Source organism: Ursus arctos, unplaced genomic scaffold (genome assembly GCF_023065955.2).
Source record: "Ursus arctos isolate Adak ecotype North America unplaced genomic scaffold, UrsArc2.0 scaffold_2, whole genome shotgun sequence".
Taxonomy (NCBI): domain Eukaryota; kingdom Metazoa; phylum Chordata; class Mammalia; order Carnivora; family Ursidae; genus Ursus; species Ursus arctos.
In genome coordinates this window covers 67,330,407-67,350,158 of record NW_026622874.1, presented here as the reverse complement: position 1 = coordinate 67,350,158, position 19,752 = coordinate 67,330,407, and the positions used below count along the sequence as shown (strand labels likewise).

Genomic DNA, 19,752 nt, shown 5'->3' with positions numbered 1-19,752 from the left:
TCAGAGAGCAGCTTGTTAAGGTAGAACAGAGACACACGGGTGGCCCCTAATCCCCTGGGCCCTTCCAAAAAGAGGAGACAGGACACAGACCCACAAGAGCGATCAGCCCGCCATCACCATGACCTGGGACTGCCAGGCTGCGGGCATACGAGGAGACACGTGTCTGTGGCCGAAGCACCCCCAGGCCACAGCGTTGAGGCCGGCGCTCCCACTTAGGCTCCCGCATCTCCCCCTCGCCACTGCCCCCTGGGTACTCAGCTCAGAGGGCAGAGCAGACGCTCACTCGGCCCCGTGTGCCCGCCACTCACTGCCGGGTACCTCGAGCCCTGGGGGGAATGGTCCCGTGCTCACCGCGTGCTGGCACAGGCCCCTCTGTACCTGTAGGCCTCCGGACCAGGATCTCTGCCCAGCCCTGGGTCAGCAGGGGGACGTAGGCCGCCAGGCTCGTCTTCTCCTGCGCCGGGAACTGGGTGCCAGCTGGCGCCCTCTCAGACTTGCTGGCTAGGGCCGTCTGTGCGCCCGCGGCAGTGGGGCCACTTGGGAAGTGGGAGGCTGGAGTGTCCAGGGCACCAACACGAAGGCCGTGGCCCCCTGAGGAAGAGGAGGGCAGGAGCACCGGTGACCACCACCTGCCCAAAGCAGAGCCACTAGCTCCGAATCAGCTGTTCCACCCAGGGCCCAGCAACCAGAGGCAGCTCAGCCCTCCCTGGGTACGCCCTCATACGGGGTCAGCCTCAGTGGACCCAAAGCAGTAGGAAAGGGCCCAGGGCCCCAGAGTCGGACCACAGCTCATTCCAGCTGCACCAAAGAGAAGCTCCAGGGGTGAGCTGAGCCTAGGACCAGCACAGCTGAGGGTTTGCAGGCAACACTGGCCATGAGAAACAGACCCGCGGCCACAAGGGGGCCTCATGCCAGCCATCTGGAAGGCAGGCCCCCTGCCACATAGCCCTGTGGCGTGGGCTCACGGAGACAACACTGGGACAGGCCTGAGGTCAAGCACCTCGTCCCCAGGCTCCGAGGAGTCCTTGCGAGCACGCGGACCCACAGAGGCACCTGTGAAGGAGGCAAGGTGGGGCACAGGCTCACCAGACATGGAGCGGACCCGGTCCCGGGCCCCGCGGCACACCTGCTGCCCCGCCTGGGACTCCAGCTTGGCGGGCGCCTCCTTGGTCTGTCTCACGTGCACGCCAGGGTCAGAGCTGAGGACAGAAGGGTCCACGCAGAGCATGACGGAGGTGCCTGGGCCCAGGATAGCCACTGTCAAGGCCTGCTGGGCAGGGGGAGGAAGGCACAGTCACCTCAACTCTGGGCTACCCTGCAGCTCTCCGGAGTCTAAGCCCAGCAGCGACCGGGTCCCGGTCCCCACGCTCGTTGTCACGGTGACAAGCTTGTTCCCAACCAGCCAGGTTTTGGTCCTGCCACCAGCCAGGAGGAACTCTCCCACAGGAGACCTGTGAGGACAAGAGCATCAGCCGACACCTCACCCACTGGGGGCTCTCTGAACAGGCATCTTGGTCTCAAAGGTGCACGACCGCGGCGCGGCACGCCCTCGTCCCCAGAGGAGCAGGGCCCTACGACGCACAGAGTGGTCTGGCTAGGGCCCACCTGCACGAAGGAGCCCCGCACGCCTCGCCTGCTGCAGCGCTGCCGAGGATGGTCACAGAAGCCCAGTGGGGCTCCTGCCCGGCCTGCCCCCAGGGCCCGGCCCGCACCTCTTGGGGACCGCTGTGAAGTTGGAGAACACGTATCTGGCCATCATGTCCAGACACGTTTCCGTGAGCTCCAGGTGGAGATTTTTCAAGTTGTCATCAGCCTGGGCCATCGAATTCTCGTCTGCAGACCCCAAGCTGGCACTTGTGAGAGACGTCTGGATCCTGCTGGAGGGAGGGGCCCTGGTGAGGTCAGGGACTGGCCGGGGCGACTCATCTCCCACCGGGGGCCAAAGCTCAAGGCATGCAAGTGCTGGGAGGGCCGTGCCCACAAACCCCCCACCAGGGCGCATGGCCAGTCAAGCCACTGCATGGCAAACCATGTGGACACATCGTCCCAGAGAGAGGAGTGGCAAGGCCTCACAGAAGAGACCCAAGCCCACTCGTCGGAGCAGAGGCTCAGGAGACAAGGTAGAGACCGACGTCCCCTCACCGAAGCACAAGAGAGTTAGGGGACGGCTTGGTGGCAGAACCGTTTAGTCATGCAGACACACAAAGACCACAGACACACAGACCAAGATTGCATTCTGCCCACAGGGCCACCTCCCGATGACACGGAGGATCTGGGCTTTGTGAACAGCTCTCCCCCTCGACTCAGGCCCCCCGGGACTCCACACGCACCCAGTGACCAGGAGAAGAGGCTCATACAGGTTTAATTCTGATACAAAACTTCACAGCCCCTTTGCCGTGTCTGGCTTGTGTTAAAGAATTTGCTAGAAAAGAACTGAGAGCCTCGCTGCCCCTGTCCCCCCAGTCAAACCCCACTCGGCAGAGGCCAGCCTGTGGCTGGAGCCTAAGCCAGGCACCGGAGAGGAGGTAGGTCTCCGAGCTTCGGACTCCAAGGCCTGAAGGGGCTTCCTGGGGAGGAGACAGCCCCCCACCCAACTCAGAGCAGCCTAGCCTGGTCGGCGCAAAGCAGTGACCCCAAGAGCCCCCACCTGCACTCAGACACAGCAGGGACAAGTGACTGAGGCCACACCCCTCGACAGTTCAGGCCTCCCCAGCCCCCGACCCTCCCAGGCTGCCCCCCACCCCGTTCCCTTTCAGCTACAACAGAAAGCAGCCCTCTACTAAAAAAAGCTCAAGACTAAAGTCCACTTGAGAGCGTATGAAAGCCAAACCTTAGAGTGCCTTTCCCCCGAACCTGCCCTGCGTGGCCGCTGCTTTAATATGCAAAGCCCCTTACCTCCGGGGACAGGCCTGCGGGGCGGCTGCCACCAGACACCTGGCTTTCTCAGAGCTACCGCCCTGCTTCGGGCTACCAGGCCAGCCTCTGGGGAGGCCGTGCAGCCAGCCCATGCTCGAACGAGGCTTGGGGACAGAATGCAACCCTTCTACCCCTCACCTCCAGGCTCCCCTGGACCGAGGGCTGCCCCTCGGGCTCTCCTCCAGCTCCGGCCAGGGAGGGCGTGGGCAGGCAACGAGGTCATGCAAGCAGCCCCATGCACCGCCACCCGGCGCCCCTGCCTGGCAGGGTCACCTCGCGGGCCCAGCTCCCGGGCCTGAGCCCCCCACCCCGACAGAACCCACTACCTGCGGACCGCATGTTCAGACACACTGATGCTGCGGCACCGGAAGGCCTCGGCTGCAGAGCTCTCCTTGAATTCTTTCACGGGTGGAGAGTTATTCAAGCCTTGTTTGGGGGGTCTGGCTATCCTCAAACTACCAGGTCAGGAAGGAAGGCCCAAGCCCCAGAGAGCCCAGCTCCCGGGAGGGGAGAACAAGCCATTGGAGGGATGAGGAGGAAAGGTCACAGGCCACAGGGTCAGGATGGAGAGCCCACGGGTGAGATGAACAAAAAACCATGCCAAAGGCCAGTTAGCGGGGGGAAGAAACAGAAAACAAAAATGCATGAAAATACATCTCATAAACGTGACTGAGAAAAGTCAGGTTTCACGCAACCAAAACAAAAAACGTGAGTGCAAATCAAACATGTACGGAGCGCTATGCACGGCAGATTCCAGGCTGTGCGGACCGGGCGCCCCCCCACCCCGCTCAGGGGCCAGGACGCCCCAAGGCCCTGAAGGCCACCGCTCAAAGGGCCGGTTCTTAGCTTGAGGCCCCTGGCGCCCAGCCACCAGGAGCTTGAGAAGCCAGCTTTTGACTTTAGGTCACACTGACCTGGTCATTCTGGAAAATGCCGTATCCCCACCAAGGGAGAACTGAAAAGCTTGGGTGGGAAGGCGGGGACAGAGAGAGGAGTCGCCGTTCATATGAGACGCCAACAAGCACAGGCCTAGCACAGCTCTGTCAGATCTGGCGGAAGCGGCTTGATGGTCCAGAGGAGCGTGGCCCCTGGTCCAATGAGGGCTGCAGAGCAAGCTCGGGAGGACGGGGAGCCCTGGCCCGAGGCTGGGCTGACCACAGGGCCCTGGAGCTCCTCCCCAGCCAGGCCAGGCATTCGGCTCCTCCAGAGCCACCGTTGCCCTGACGCAAGCCTCGGCCCATCCAGTGAGTCAGACCCAGGCCCAGGCCCCCTACAGCTAGCACCCGAACTGCCACCGCCGCGAGTCTGCACTCGGGGCTCAGGCAGGTCGGGCCCGGCCACAGCCCAGCACAGAAGGCTTGGCGACGCCGCATGCCACGGGGGCCGGCTGGGTGGGGAACAGCTGGCTCTCCAGCTACAGGTGGGCGTTAAGGGCCTGCCTCTACGCCAGGACCCCCTGGTGCCCAGCACGGTCTGCACAAGGACATCCCCCAGCCACGTCCCAGTGCCGCTGGCTGGCCTCAGACCCTACGCACACCAGGCCGGTCACAGGTCACGCTCGCAGACCCACCCCACCATGCCCCATTCCCACCGTAGGCCCGCACCTCTTGGGCCTCTCGTTGAGACTGGTGCTTCGTGCTCTGAAGCTGTCCTTCTCGGGGGGTGTCATCGAAGGACAGGAGGACGTTGGAGCGCAGGCCCTGGCAGAGTGGAGCAGACCTGAGCCATCGGCCGGGGAGTACTGACCCCTGTGTTTCTTCCCTCCACGAGCCTAGGCCACAGTGGCAGCTCTTGCCCGCATGCCGGCAGCACGCTGTGTCCCAGCAGGCTGCGCGCGACACCGACACCCACCTCTCGCTCCCTGACCGTCTCCCCGCTCCGGCCATGGACAGCCAACAGCAAAGCGGGTCCCACCCTCACAATGGGTTTGGCCTCCGCTGGCCTACCTTAGTGATGTAAGGGACAAAATCCTTCCGGAAGGGCAGGCGGCACCTAATGAACCACATGGCTATGACGTGATGGGCCAGACACACGATGTACTGATTAAACCTGTAAGAAGGAAGGGAAGTGACGCAGCCCCGATGGAGCCCTGAGGCTGACAAGCCGGGAGCCGAACATAGAAGGGAAGCCCTAAGGCCAAAGGCCCATCCGAGGTCAAGGGTCAGCACGGCTCTCGGCTCCAAGAGGCCTCAGGCGGGCCCAGGCCGGGGCAGGAGGGACGGGCCGGCACTCACTTGGAGGGGTTGGTGTAAGGCAGGGAGATGGCGAACACGCTCGCATACTGCTCTGCCGCGAAGTTCCTGTAGAGGTGGGGCAGCCTGGCCAGAGCTGCAACGGACATGCGGGTGAGGGGCGCAGGCGCGCCGGGCAGACACAGGCCCACGCCCGCCGTCGCCAGGGCCTGCACTACCTCTGAAAGCCAGGGCGGCCCCCCTGACCCGAGAAGGCTGTGAAGAACTGATGGTCACAGCCCCCTTGAACGTGACCTTCCCTTGACCCTTGGCTCTCTATGCCAAGGGCTAGGAAATTATGGTCCCCAATGCCAAATCCAGCCGGCAGCCTGCACCTGTAGGGCCCATGAGCTAAAGACGCTTTTATGTCTTTAAAAGGCTGTAAACAGAAAGAATATGCAGCAGAGGCCCAGACACGCGTTGGGTGCCGGGAACAAAGGGGTGAGTGGGGCACCCTGAGCTCCTGGAAGCCCCTCCAAGCTGTGATGTGTGCCCCGAAGGGAAGCAAGAGGAGGCTGTGAGAGCCAGGCCAAGTGCAGCGACCCGTGTCAGGCAACAGAGAGGCTTCTATGCCCTTTAAACTGACACTGAAGGTAAGAACGGAGCTGCCCACTCGAAGGCCAGAAAGGAAGCATTCAAGGCTCGAGACAGTTAGTGCAAAGGCCCTGAGACAACGGAGGATGGCACAGCCTGGGTGCCCCGTGGAGGCAGCGTGCCAAAATGTATCCCAAGAGAGGTCGCAGGAGGAGGTCAGCGAAGTCGGCACAAGTGACAGCCCCAAGCCCGAGGTCCGCCCCACACTCCCACGTGCCCACAGACACGCGTGGAGCCAGACGCTTACTTGACAGGAATTCAAGGAGTGGAATGGCCATGCTGGCCGTGGCCGAGATGTGCGTGAGCTTCACGACCAGCACGGGAAGCGCCTTGATGATGATGTCCGGCATCTCCACGCTGCAGACGGCCAGCGCCACCACGCACTGGCTGGCGCAGCGGTAGATCAGGCCCTGCTCCAGGCAGTACACCATCTCCCGCTGCAGGGCAGCGTGCGTGCCTCAGGCCCGGCCCACCGCACCCCCGCCCCTGCCTGCACACGGGTCTCCCCTCACCCACTCTACAGTGTTCTAGAGAGAACAAGACCAAGGCTAAGGAAGGTTGACTGCCTTGTCCCCAGTCCCGGAGCCCCTAACCAGCACAGCACCAGGAGCGGGGCAGCTCTGGTCAGGCGCTTCCTGACACTTCCCATCTGCCAACACTGGCTGGGTCCCCTGGCGCCTCAGCGTCCCCTGGAGCCAGGACATCCTGGGCGCATTTCCCCTGTGGTTATGGAACCCCCCCCCAAAAAAAAGTGGCTAGCGTTATGACAGGGGAGGCTCTGCCCGACGCAGTAAGGCCACCAGGCCCATACAACTCCGGGCAAACCACCTGTAGCTCAGGGCCCCACGGAAGATCTCAGTTTCCCGTAGCCAGCCCCATCCCTCAGACACACTCTGGGCCTCAAGGGTTCTCAGGAACACCTCAGCCCAGCGTGGCCAGCTCCCCGGCAGGGGCATAACCAGGAAGAACCAGGCCAAGCGGCCCCGGAGCAACAGCTGGAGTCAGGAAGGGAGGCGATGGGACGCGAGTGTGCGCTCCCGACCCTCTGCCGTCGGGAGCGTGGGCTCGGGCTCCGAGCGGCCCAAGTCTGGCACAGGCCCCTTTCCTTGCTGGCTGGGACCGTGAGTGGACTAGCCGACCTCTCTCAGCCTATGATGCCCGACTGACCGAGAAGCATGGGGACTTTAACTGACACAGACATGCCCAGCCGTGGGGAAGAGGGGAGCTGCTGTGTGCCCGTGGGTGGTAGAGGCGCAGGCAGAGGGAAGCCAGGCACCCTGGGCCCTGCTGCCAGCCTTTCAAAACAGGCCCAGCTCCGCCAAGAGGCTTAGTGCTCGTCCTCAAGCCAGCAATGCTCCATAGACAGAAAAGACGCCACTGCATGTGGGAGGGCAGCAGGGGGCCCACAGCCCCCGAAAGAGAAGTCAGGAGTGCCAGCAGATGCAAAGGCCTGCAGTTCTGGGCTGGCCCAGGCCCTCGGTCCTGACCCGGCAGCCCCCGGGGTTATGCGGAGAACGTATGGCCCGTCTGCATGACGCAAACATTCTGCGGAGCAGGTCTGCCTATCCCTCTCCCACCTGGTACCTGTCTGGTCTTGTCCAAATAGTTGTGGTAAGAGATTAGCGCCGTCAACACGGGAACCACAGCCAGATGGAGGTCAGTTCTAGAGAACCCTTCCGGGGTGCCTCGAAGCCGCTCCACAGTTCTGGGACCTGAAAGCTGAAGACCAAGGCTCAGGCGGCAGCACACCGGGCAGGGAGGTGAGCGCAACCACTAGGTGGCCGAGAGCCCGGGGGCCCTTTATACTTTCTTCTCTAGCCAAGGGTCTGCCTTCTCAGACATGTGGGAGGATGCCACACCACAGGCCAAGGACAGAGAGGAGATGGCATGTGCGTGTCCCAGGAACCGCAGCGAGGAAGAGAGGGGAAAGGAGTCGAGACGGCACACTCGGAGGGCGAGTTCCAGCCCTTCGTGGAGGCCTCCAATTTCCTGGCCCTGAGCAGGGAAGGGACGACGGGGGCCCGGAGGCACGACCTGCAGACAGGGGTCTGCCTCTCAACGGGACTGCCCCCTTGTGCGTCCCACATCACCTCCCGGGGCCTCGAGGCCAGGGCAGGGAGGCGCGCGGGGCAGCATTACCATGGAGCAGAGGGCGGACGACAGCTGGTCGACGCTGCAGGGAGACGTGAAGATGAGCACCTTGTAGCGCAGGGACTCGGGCAGCTTGCTGAGCACGAGCTTCAGCACTTTCCAGTCGGCCTCCTGCGGGGAGGGCAGCCGGTCAGGGGAAGACGTGCTCGCAGAGCCCGAAGCTCCGTCTGCAGGGAGGCAGCCGCGTGGCCTCTGGACCCCCGTCCCTGCGGGAGCGCGCGCTCCCCAGAGGGAAGTTCCCTGCCACACGACGGCTGCGCCCTCCAGACACCAGGCTGAGCAGGAGGCCCAGGCACGGCCAGCACCGCTGTCTCCCCTGAGCCGGCCCTCAACTCCCCACACCGGCCCCACCCTTCCCAAGCGCCCGACGGTGACCCACAGGCCTCCCGCCCAGGACGCTGCGCCCAAGGAGCCTTGACGGATGCCCATCCGGGGCACCAGGAACGCGGAGCGAGAGAAAAGCCCGCATCCCAGCTCAAAGAGAAAAGCAGCAAGTATTCCTGAATAACCCACAAGCCCAGGTACCCAGTCTAGGACCAAAATCCACGGAGAGCCACAGCAATGAGGACGACGTGGCTGTGGCCCACACCGGAACGTCCCTGGCGAGTCCTCCCCACCTCATCAGGGGAGACCACGCCCGTAAGCGTCACCAAAGGCCCTGACTCCTGAAAGCCTTTCCCCAGATCCCACCGGTGACTCAGAGGCCTTGAAACTCACAGGAAGCACCCGATGGGTCCCTTCAGTGCTAATGCCTGGCACCCAGGGGAGGGGAAGCTGCTTCCTGGCCTGTGGCCCCCGAGGACAGACCCTGGCCACGGCAGGCCGCCCAGCCCCGCGGCAGCACACCACCAACCGTGTCGCCTCTCTCGCGGCCCGTGCGGGAACAGACCTCTAAGGCGCGGCCCCAGCTATGCCTTCACTCGCAGGTCTGCACCGACCCTACCTCCAGGCTCTGCTTCTCCCTGCCCCTGGAACCTCTCCTGCCTTTCAGGGCCTCAGCCGGCCCTCCAGGTGCCACCATCCAGAGATGACGACACCCCCTGGTCACACACGGCCCACCTCTGCCTCCGCCTGACGCACGTCATCCGGCAACTGCAGTTATCTGTCCACACATCGTCTTACACCAAAGCCACCTCCCAGAGGCAGGAACGTCTCCTCAGCTCCAAGCCCAGCACCACACGACGGGCCGGTTACAGAACCGCGGTAACCTTGGGCGGACAGCGTGCGCACCGCAGCGGGCCCCGAGGGGGCCGACACAGGGACAGGAGCTGTGCTGGCTCACCTGCTTCAAGCACTGCAGCAGGACGCGGAAGAGCAGGGAGTAGGGCAGAGAGCCAAGCCGCACCGCGGGGCCCGCGGGCGCAGGGCCGGGCGGCCCGGTGGGAGGCGACAGGGGGCCGCTGGCCTTCTTCTCTGGGCCTCTCTCTGGCTCCCTGTGGAAGCAGGTAGAAGCAGCACTCAGGCCGCAGGGCAGGGTGCAGGCGCCCCGCCTGCCCCACGCTGCCATCGGACAGCTGCGCGACGTCCCTCAGACCCACGAGCACCCCCGGGGCAGAGAAGGGCTGACTCCCCGGACCGGAGCTGGGGGGGCACGGCTGACACGCACATGGCGTCGCAGACACAGTAGGGGCTGAACCTCACGGCCCCGTCCTTGCTGGGCAGGCCGAGGCGGTGCAGCGAGTCGGCCCTCAGCAGCAGCAGGAAGTCAAAGGCCTGCGGGGAGAAAGTGAGGTTGAGCAAAGCTGGGATGATGCCGGGCCCATCCACTCACGCACTGGCCTCCCTGGGAAAGGCCGTTCCCGCTAACAGCACACATATCCCAACCCCACCGCGTCCGCAGCAGCGAGGGGAAGCCACACGGGCATGCACGGCCTTCTCCCTCAGCGCCCAGTTCCCACAGCTGTCGGGTGGCGCCCCATGGCCCTGAGGGCTAGGAAACACAAGTGCGCTCAGGCTACCGGCACCTCCCCCGATGAACAACAGGTCACTTAACTAGGCTGCCCAAATGACGGAGGGCTGCCCCACCGCGCAGAGGCTCTGGAAGGTTCCCAGGACCTCCACTCAGCCTGGTGCCAACATCTATGATGGCAGCCCTGAGCCACGTTCTCTGCCCCGCGCAGCCTCGCCCCTGCCACCAACAGACTGTAGCCCCAGAGGTGACAGGGCCGCGCCACCTGAAAGCCAATGGAATCCCACCTCTGCCCACACCCCGGCCACCACCTGGCTCAGACGGGCGTGGGGAGATATGCGGATGCAGACAAAGGGAAGGGCACCAGGCCCTGGGGAGGTTGTAGCCTCAGCTGGTGCTGAGGACGGAATGGTCTGCGGGAGAACCCTCCGGGGCCACCTGCCACCTCCCCAGCCTGAGGTCCCCGCAGGCACTCCCAGGCCCCAGGAAGCTGGCCGTGGCCAGCCAAGGTGCAGCTGGTACCACCACAGCCATGGACAACCACCGGCCCCGTCGTACCTGCAGCCGGATGCTGCTGGCGATGGGCAGGGTATAGTTGTGTTTGTAGTGGAGCCGGATATGGCTGACGAGCATCTCGTACACACGCATCGCGTGGCTGGCAGGCAAGGCGTACAGCTTGGTCTGCAAAGAGAGTGCGCTGGTCACTTCGAGGGCAGGAGGCTGAAAGGCGGACAGAGCCAGCGCCCCGGTGCCCAGGAGGAGAGGAACAGGACGAGCTCTCTGGAGCAAGCAGGCAACGCACAAAGCCTTCACGCCACTCACTCCGCTCCCAGGACCTCACCCCATAGACGCACCCACACGCGCACACTCTCGGTTATGGCAAAAAATCAAAAACAACATGTTCGTGTCAGTAGCAGACAATCTGCTAATAAATCAGAAAATGTGTCTAATGGGGCACCCTTTGGCAACAGGCACAACGTGACCCATGAGCCGAAAGCACACCCTCCTGCCCAGCAGAGCAGGACAGACCAGGGGCGAGCAAGGCCCTGCGGGCTCCAGAGGGGTCCGCGGGGGGCCATTCACCCAGCCGCTGGACTGTCATCCACATGGCGAGCCCCCTCCCTGCCCCACCTCCCCAACAGGTGAGCCTGGGAGAGGCCAGGTGAGACCCTGGTGTGGGGGGTGCTGTGGGGTGGCAGGGGCCAGCCAGCCGCAGCTAGAGGGACCCCTCCCTGTTCGTGGTACTCTCGAGGAGAGCAGCGGGGCCTTAAAATATAGCTCACTGCTATTCCTGTTCGAGAAAAATTTTTAAAAAAGTAGGGAGAAGGAAAGGAGTTGGACTCAACACGCAAGACAATTCAGAAGGACTGCAGGGCACAAGGACAGTGATGGCGAGGCCTGCCTCTTCCAGCAGGAAGGACGGACACCATCTAACTCTTTGCTGTTTATGCTGCTGCGTGTTTCACGCAGACGCACACGTTTTCAATCACGTAGAAAGAAATGAGAACCGCCTGGCCCAGGACTTGGGCTCAGCTAGCCAACAGCTTGGTTCTGTGGCCCGAGCCCCGGGTCTGTGGGGTTGGAGTTCCAAGTGAGGGCGACGGACCACCTTCCCAGCTTCTCTGTGGCAGGCTTCTGGGCTCGCCCAGGCCAGCGCACCCCCTCACCCACCAGAGGACGAAAGGGGGCCGAGCTCCTGTGATGGGAGCCACAGACGTGCTGGCCAGCTTTCTACAGACACTTCGAGCTTCCATGCCAGGAAATAATCATCCCATACAAGCATTTCGGGACATTTTGTGAACGAGAAGTGTTTGAGGCCAGGGATGCAAATACTACATTTTACGTGACACTGATTCTGCCGAGTGAGCGTGACTGACGCTGGGACGCGGAGAGATCAGGGACAGGCACGCCGGCCACAGCATAGGACAGTGAGCACGGCGCAGAGAACGCCTGCCACCCCGACAACAAACTCACCCACAACACACGAAGTCCTCTCACAACTCGGTAAAAAGACAAATGATCCCATTACTAAATGAGCAGGGGGTCTGAAGAGACATTTCCCCAAAAAAAATACGCACACAGTCACCCAAGCACCGCTTTACGCACACTGGCCCGGCTACACTCCAGATGAGCAGAACGCCAGGCGTGCTGGGGATGCGGAGGATGTGGGGAAACGGCAGCCCCACACGCTGCCCCGGGCAATGGAGCGGCCCCGGGGGAAGATGGTCTGGCCCTCCTCAAATGATTACACACAGGGTCGCCATCTGAGCCAGCAAGTCCACTCGAAGGCGTGCACCCAAGAGAAGTGAAAACCCACGTCCACACACACACACACTGGCACACGGACGTTCACCACGGCAGGATTCACAGCGGCCCAAAGGTGGAGACACCCAGCGTCCGTCGGCACAGGAACCGATAAGCAAATCCACACGAGGGACGACGAGCCATCTGAGCAAAGCAATGACCCCTGCTACCAGCCAGGCGAGCCTCGACACGCTCAGCGCGCTCTGCACGAGTCCACCGTTACAAAACGTCCACAACAGGCAGATCCACGAGACACACACGGCACCGGTGGCTGCCCGGGGCCGGGGTGCCGAGGGGGACGGGGAGGGACTGCTAATAGGTGTGGAGTTCCTTCTGGGGAATGAAGACATTCTAAAGTTGCAGCGATGGCCACACAAGTCTGCGAAGATACTGGAAAATCCACTGAATTACACACTCGAAATGCATAAATTCTACGGTACGTGAACTACATCTCTCAACAAAGCTGCTAAAAGCACCCCACAACCACGGGGCCGTAACGGACGCAGCCCTCCCTGCCTCCGCAGCGGTGAGGGCTGGGGGCGGGGGTCCTGGCTTGGGGGATCTCTGCCCAGACTGGCCCTGTGGCCCTCACGAGCTCCCCACACTGTGACGAGGAGTCCAGGTCACACCAGGCTGCCCTGTGACTCCCAGGGAGTGCCCAGGTCTCCCTGGAGACATGTCCCTGCAGAGTGGCATCCGAAGAGGCGGCTGGCTGACGCGCCCTCCCACAAGGGCAGAGGCCCACCTGAAGGATGACGAGGAGCCCCAAGACGGCAGTCTTCACATCCTCTAGGGAGGCCGAGTACGCCGCCATGTCTCTCTCCTCCAGCTCCGGGGGTGGAGAAAGGGGGCGGGCAATCACCTTTAGAGAGAAAATACGTATTCAGCTCCCTGGCTCGGGGCTCCCCCCAGCAGCTACGGTCAGCCCCAAGTCTTTCTCCTTTTTTTCTCAAAAGCTCCATTTTACACACCCGAGGAGCTGTTCAGAAACCACAACATATTTCACCGTTCAGAGGAAAACACGCTGGCTGTGCAGGACAATGCATCAAGCCTCCCGGCCCGGCCCAGCTCCCGTGGAGCAACGCCACAGCTGTCTCCTAGGACCCCACGCAGCCCCGGCCCGGCTACCTCCCCAGCACCGCACATCCCCGCTGGGAGGGGAGCCCTGTCTGAGACGCAGCCCATCGCTCTGTGGAGAATGCGGACAGAGACTCCAGAGACCAGTACTGCCTGCGGGGCTTGGCCACAAATGGGGGTCCCTCTGGCAGCCCAGGTACCCGGAGCCCCAGGCTCGAGTGGCCCTCACCTTTTCCACAATGTCCAGCAGGCTGTTGAAGTGGTGGGTATGACAGCCCTCGGCCAGGTCCACCAGCAACTGGGTGGCCAGTTTCCGGACTTGGGGGTCTTTGTCCTCCGGGATGTGGGAGAGCTGTGAGATGACCACTGAGCTGATCAGCTCCTCCTGTGGTGGCACAAGTGGGGGGGGGGTGAGCCACGTGGAGCAGAGATGTGGCAGCACCTGACGGGTGCTCTGCACAGCCCCTCGGGGGCCCAGCCCAGGCCCACAGGCCCAGGCCCACAGGCCCAGGTGTGATGCAGCAGCGAGCATCCTGGCGAGCTCTTGCCCGTTCACCGTCAGTGGCGGGCCCGTGTACATGCACTGCAGCAGGAAGACCTTGTCCCCAACATCACAGAGCCCACTGTGATGGGCAGTGTGACAAGAGCTTTCACAGAGCCAGGTACAAAGCACCACAGCAGCAGAGAGCAGGACGAGACCAACCCTGACATGAGGAAGCTGAGAACCCAGAGGGCCTTCCTGGAACAGGCAGCACTGAACTAGATTCCAAGGGACAGAGATGTAGGAAGAAGGATGGCTAAGAGGGAAGGAGTGGGCAGACTGGTACTGGGAACACCAGAAATGCCGGTGAGGCTGCCCGGAAGAAACCACCCAGAGCCCGAAGTACAGCGCCTGCAGGGAAGGGCACGCAAGCGGCAGAATGCCGATGTGTCTCGAGGACAGACCCTGGCCACAGACCAAGTAAGAGAGAGCGAAGGGAAAGAACCAGCAGTAGAGAGGCAGGCAGGGCCCGGCACCACTGTGGTCCGGCCAGGACTGCAGAGTGTGAGTACAAGAGCAAAAAGAAAATGCCCCCCCCCGCAAGACTCTGCTCAGAGCTTCAGTTCTAGGTGCCAAACAGGCCTGCGACTGCGATCCCTGAGGGCGGCCCAGCGACTCTAGGCCCAGCACAGGCCTGGCGGGAGGCAACAAAGAACACCCGAGCGCATGAACAGGGGGTGAGCCAAGCCTGTTGAGAAAGCCTGCCACAGAGGGGCGCCTGTTGACCCCAAGTACAGGGCAGACCCACGAGGCATGCAGAGCCCCGCCACCTCGAGCCCGCTGACCCAGGGCACTCCCCCCACCGCATCCCCAGCAGGACTCGCACCTCATAGAACTGCCTGTTGATGAGAAGCACGAAGGACAGGACGTCCAGCACCTTGATGCGCACGGCACTGCGAGATTCATTCCTGCGGGCGGGGCACACCTGCTGGGGCCAGGGGTGGGGGGCACAGTGCCACCCTCGCCCTCCACCAGGCCCCACCTCACCCCACAGCCTGAGCCCAGGCCCACGCACCTCTGCAGCAGGGGAGACCCACCCTGGACTCTCCCCGCACGGGGCCCAGCTTGTCCAGACCAAATAGCACAACGGGGCAGGGAGCTCAGCCCTCAGACACAGCGTCTCTCTAGACGACCACTGGTCCTTCCAAGAGTGAGAAAGGAAAACCCCGACTAGACCGGGCCTGGGCTCCCAGCAGGCCTCCAGAGGCTCCTACCTGAAGAATCTCTCCATCAGCAGCTGCAGGTTGTGAATCCAGCCGTCCTTCGCCGGATGGATTGACTGAGCCCGGTAGGTTATTAAATTCAGGAGGGAGGACTCCTGCAGAAAGAAGGACCCTGGTGTTAATGAGCTGCTCTGCCCCGAGGAGGTTTTTCTACACTCTCGGGCCGTGCTGTTGGCCCTGGCGGAGCGAGTCCGCTCACCGATGCCAGCCGCGTCCCCAGGTGGGCAGTCCACACAACAAAGGCGCTAATGGCAGCAAAGAGAGTTCATTTAAAAACCCACACAAAAGCCTTGGCATCAGGCTGTGGGTTTCTGGCACACGCGCTTCCTGATGCCCGGTGAGCAGATACACCAAGCAACAAGTCTCCACGGAGCTGGCCAGCACCTTCCTCCGCACAGGGGGAAGGAAACCAACGGTTAGGCTAGCGCCGTCTCTAACCGTCCCACACGCAGTCAGCTTGCTGACGCCCCAGCAGACTTCCCAGAGAAGCAGAAGCCTGCCTGCCAGCCCTTGAGTTCAAAATCAAGGACAGCCGTTTCAGACCTGCACCACCAGGGCCCCCAGAGCCGGAGGGTCCCACCTCTCCCCCAGCAGCCTGACCTCAAGAACCCTTTACCCTGAGCACCAAAGGCCCCGCCAACTGGGGGAGAAGAGGTCTTACAGGCCTCTGGTCTGCACATCGCTCAACCAGCTCAAAGTATCTCTCCTGAGAGCCATGGAATTCATTCTGATCACACAGCTCTTCCACCGTGGTCAGCAGGTCGTGGACGATGGCTCTGAGCTCCGGGCTGTCCAGGCTCTGCAACACATAGGGGCCATCACCGAGGAGACTTCGGCTTCCCTCAAGGACCCGGCCTCAGAGTCCTGAGCCCAAGCTGCATTCAGACACCCCCTCAGGCCTTCCCGCTGGGACACGGGGAGCAACTGGGCCCTTCTCGCTCATTTGGGGAGTGAGGGCCCCAGGCAGTCCTACTCTGCCCACCCAGCAGGCCTCAAAAGGATCGACTCCGAGCACGTTCACAGCTCCCCACAGGTCTAGCATCTAGAGGCCCCGGGCCGTGGCCTCCCAGCCTGCCACTTGAGGGTGAAGCAGGCGCTAGCTACCTGGTCGGTGACGGCGGTCTGGCCCAGCAGCCAGGCCCTGAGGGATGGCAGTCCAGTCCTCCCACTGACCTGGCCATGTACAAGGCTGACCCCAGTGCCCTGGGAGGCCCCGCTCCAAACCCGGGCTAGACACAGCCTCCTTTCTCCTGCAGCCCCTGAGCTGCCACCATGTCCCCCCCCCCCCTTCCCACTGTGGTCAGTACTCCGCCAAAGTTACGGCAAAGCCGTGGGCGACATCGCAGATGCTCTGGGAACTGTCTTCAGGGCGCGCCACAGGCCACGAAGGGGACTTGAGTGCACCAGCCCCACCCCCTCGCCCACCTGCTACTCCTGCTCCTAGACGTGGAGCAGCTCCTTTGAAGCCCATCACCTTCAGCAGGGAGAGGACACAGCCGTGCGAGTGCGCAGCCCCGGCAGGCGGGCCCTCCTCACGGGGACGGGGCCTGCCACCCCCGTAGGTCCACAGCCGCCAGAGGAAGGGCCCCGTGGCCTGCCAGCCCGCAGTCCCGGGCCTCCCGGTGCCCACGGACACGTCACCTGGAGCTGCTGAAGCAGGCGCTCCACGATGTTGAGCAGGAGGTCCCACGTCACCGCCTGGAGCTCCCGCCGGTACTTCTTGATAAGTCTGGTTATGGAGAGCACAATTTCGTAGGACACCACCTCGTTTGGACAGGTCATGGCCTGGAACAAGAGACCCAGGGAACCCAGCGGTCAGCCGCTTCCCGCTCCTGCCCGGCACGCCCCCATCCCACAGCCCTCAGAACCCAGCACAAGATGCCTTTGAGGGACTTGCTCCCCACGCGTCTCTCCCGGGCCACAGACGAAGTATGTCAAGAGCCCGGGAACATTCTTTCTACCCTGGCTGCAGAGGGCTGGACTCAGCAGACCACTCTCCACCGATTCTGCGACGCTGGCTCACCAGCCTCGCAGAAGCTGGACGCTACCCGCAGAAGCCGAGCTCGAACACCACCCTGTCCACAACCCGGGAAGCGGGGCGCGGCGGGAGGAACCAGCGGCTCAGGAGACTGCGGCCCCTGGACCCCGGGCACGGCGCAGCTCGTCAGGAGGAGGGCCCGGCTCACAGGGCGCCATGCCCACGGCGTGAGAACACGCATAGCCAGGGTCCTGAACGCTGCGCTCCATAGACACGGAAGCTCCGTCTTGGGCCTTGCTCTAGAGCAAGGGTAAGACGAGCGCTTGACAAGACGAAACCATCACCTGCGGAAACCTGGTGCACTCCTGATGCTAATTTATAGGAGATGAAATTTATAAGACAGAAAATTTTCTTAAAAATCAAACCTTCCAAGGGTCCTCAATCTCACGGTCCCCAAGTTGCAAAGCAAGTGACAAAGCTGCAGGCTCGCCGCCCGCGGACCTGCACTCAACCCGAGGGCCGCCCCCCCCCTCCCCCGCCCGAGAGCTACTGTGCACAAACCAAGTCACCTCATAAAACGAGGGCAGCACGGACGTCGGAGAGTTCTTGAGGGAATAGAGCCGGTGCGCTCCCCAGAGAGCCATGCCCACGAAGAACACGGCCCCTCTCAGCAGCGGGGCGTCTTCCCTGTAGGCTCTGGAACAATCCACAGGAAGACCATGTGTCAGCGGGGCCCGTGTGGCCCTCCATGCTCCCTGCTCTCACGGGGCAGGCACGTGGGGCATAAGCTCTAGCTGTAGAGCACGTTTCCGGAGCAGCCGCCCCAAAAGGACAAGAAAGCACTCAGCCCCCTCGAGAAGGCTACGCCACACGGCCCACACCGGCCCGGCCCGGCGCGCACTCGCCTGTCCTCCATGATACGACACATGTTGTAGATGGCGCTGTGGCCCAGGTGGGTGCCCAGCAGGTTACGCATCAGCTGGGAAACACAACGCACCGCCGTCAGACATGGGCAGAAGCAAGCCGCACACCCCAGGGGCCAGCCTCGCAGCCACTGCTCAGAAGCCAGCCGCCTCCCGCCACCTCCTCCCACACACACGGGCAGCCGTTCTCAACATGCTACTCAAATCCTGGCCTTGGCTCAGCCCCCTGGGAAAATGCTGCTGGACTCCCCTCAACAGGGCAGGTGGCCATTCCCTGAACACGGCATGGCCCTTGTCCTATCCACGTGCCTGGCTTTTAACTTCATCCAGGGCAGAGCTCTCCAGAACAACAGTTCAGACCCCCACCTTCCAGCAAGGCTCACAGAGCTCCTTGACGTTGATGGTACGGCAGAGGGTGACGATGAACAGGGGGAGGCTCTCAGCCGGCAAGCAGTTGTAGCAGACCACGGCGTCCAGCACCTGCAGCGAGACCTTGGCGGGGGGGGGGACAGGGGTCACGCCGGCCCTGCCCTGCCTCCTGCCCACAGGGAGTGACCCCCCAGCCTCCTTCCCTCCCTCCTTTGGTCAGTGACGGTCGCCCCTCCCCACTGCCAAAGCAGCCTTCCTTAGAACAGCAAGAGCGAGTGAGCATCACGGTCACCGTGGGGCACCCCATCCTGAACTACGACCCCACGACGGACATCATCCAACCAACCACCCTTACTTACTGCAGAGTCCTGAGCACCAGAGAAGCCGACAGCAGGCCCAGGGCCACACGACCAGTGAGAGGCAGTGCAGGGCTTGACCCCAGAGCTGGGGTCTCGAGCGCTCCACCACCCGGCCTGCCCAGGAGGGTGAGAGGACCATCCCTGGGGAGGACCAGCTACTGACCTCTATGTCCACGGATGACACGGTCTGGACACACAGCAGGCAGATCATGCTGTTGGAGGAAGCGCGAAGTCAGTGGAAGGATGTTTCCCGGAGGCTGCATGGATCCGCCTCACTTTCTGGTGACTCTACAAGGTAGTTAAACCAAGAACTCGACCCCCCGAGGGCTCCACTCACACACAAACAGGGAGGTGCCTGCCCTGTACCAACCACTGCTCAGCGGCAGCTGGACAGCACCAGCAAGACCCAGCCCCTGCCCTCACGGCTCCCAGAGTATATGAAAAACGACAGCAAAAGCGATTACAAAGAAAACCAACTGATGTGGTTCATCTGTTAAAGAGAAAGCGCTATCATTCTATCAACCCGAGTAGAAGGGGCCACGCTGCTCCCAGCATCTCCATTTGTGCTCATTTCCACAGCTTTATTCACGCGCCGAGCTACACACATCACCCAAGGCAGCGGGGCTACGATCAGAGGGACGTCATCGGAACTCTTCTTACTGGACCATTGATGCAATGTATTCATCCAGGTAACAGCTGTTGAACTTGACCAAGTTCACAAGCACCAGGAGGAATTCTGAGGACAGGCCGACGTCCATCCACTGCAGGACAAAGCCAGCTGAGGGAAGAAGAAGACGGCAATGTAATGCCTACTCACCTCCTCCCCAGGAACGCACCCTGGTCCCTTCCACTGCTGTCGGCCACGCCACCGGCCCCCATGCAACACCAGGCCACACACAGGCCAACACAGGCTCAGCTGGGGTCCCAGCAGGTCAGACACACGGACTCTGAAATCTACCAGCCCCCAGGATGCACTGAGGGGCAGGAGCAAGTCTGTGCGTTTGATGCTCCGAGCCCGGGCCCCCGAGGCTGGGCGGTGCGAGCATCACTAGGTGTATGTCTAGGAGGCAGACCCCTCGTCCCCCATCCCTCCGAGACTCTCTCAACAGGGACAAAAGCCACGTGCGACTGCTGGCCAAATCACCTTAGCAAACCTGAGCAAGGCCGCCAGTCAGCA

General features: G+C 62.6%; 1 protein-coding gene across 1 annotated transcript in view; it reads right to left on the bottom strand.

Annotated features, from left to right (window-relative positions):
* Positions 1-19,752, bottom strand: part of TSC2 (TSC complex subunit 2) — a 32,656-nt gene that overhangs the window by 7,892 nt on the left and 5,012 nt on the right. The window contains 26 exon segments of the mRNA XM_044379111.3: positions 379-591; positions 1,087-1,199; positions 1,299-1,451; positions 1,713-1,874; positions 3,243-3,371; positions 4,521-4,576; positions 4,578-4,616; positions 4,863-4,965; positions 5,151-5,244; positions 5,989-6,178; positions 7,326-7,460; positions 7,881-8,003; positions 9,175-9,325; positions 9,499-9,605; positions 10,360-10,482; positions 12,851-12,967; positions 13,412-13,567; positions 14,550-14,631; positions 14,938-15,041; positions 15,608-15,745; positions 16,588-16,731; positions 17,494-17,620; positions 17,830-17,903; positions 18,214-18,339; positions 18,739-18,787; positions 19,236-19,353. Coding sequence (XP_044235046.1) covers positions 379-591; positions 1,087-1,199; positions 1,299-1,451; positions 1,713-1,874; positions 3,243-3,371; positions 4,521-4,576; positions 4,578-4,616; positions 4,863-4,965; positions 5,151-5,244; positions 5,989-6,178; positions 7,326-7,460; positions 7,881-8,003; positions 9,175-9,325; positions 9,499-9,605; positions 10,360-10,482; positions 12,851-12,967; positions 13,412-13,567; positions 14,550-14,631; positions 14,938-15,041; positions 15,608-15,745; positions 16,588-16,731; positions 17,494-17,620; positions 17,830-17,903; positions 18,214-18,339; positions 18,739-18,787; positions 19,236-19,353 — 3,126 coding nt within the window.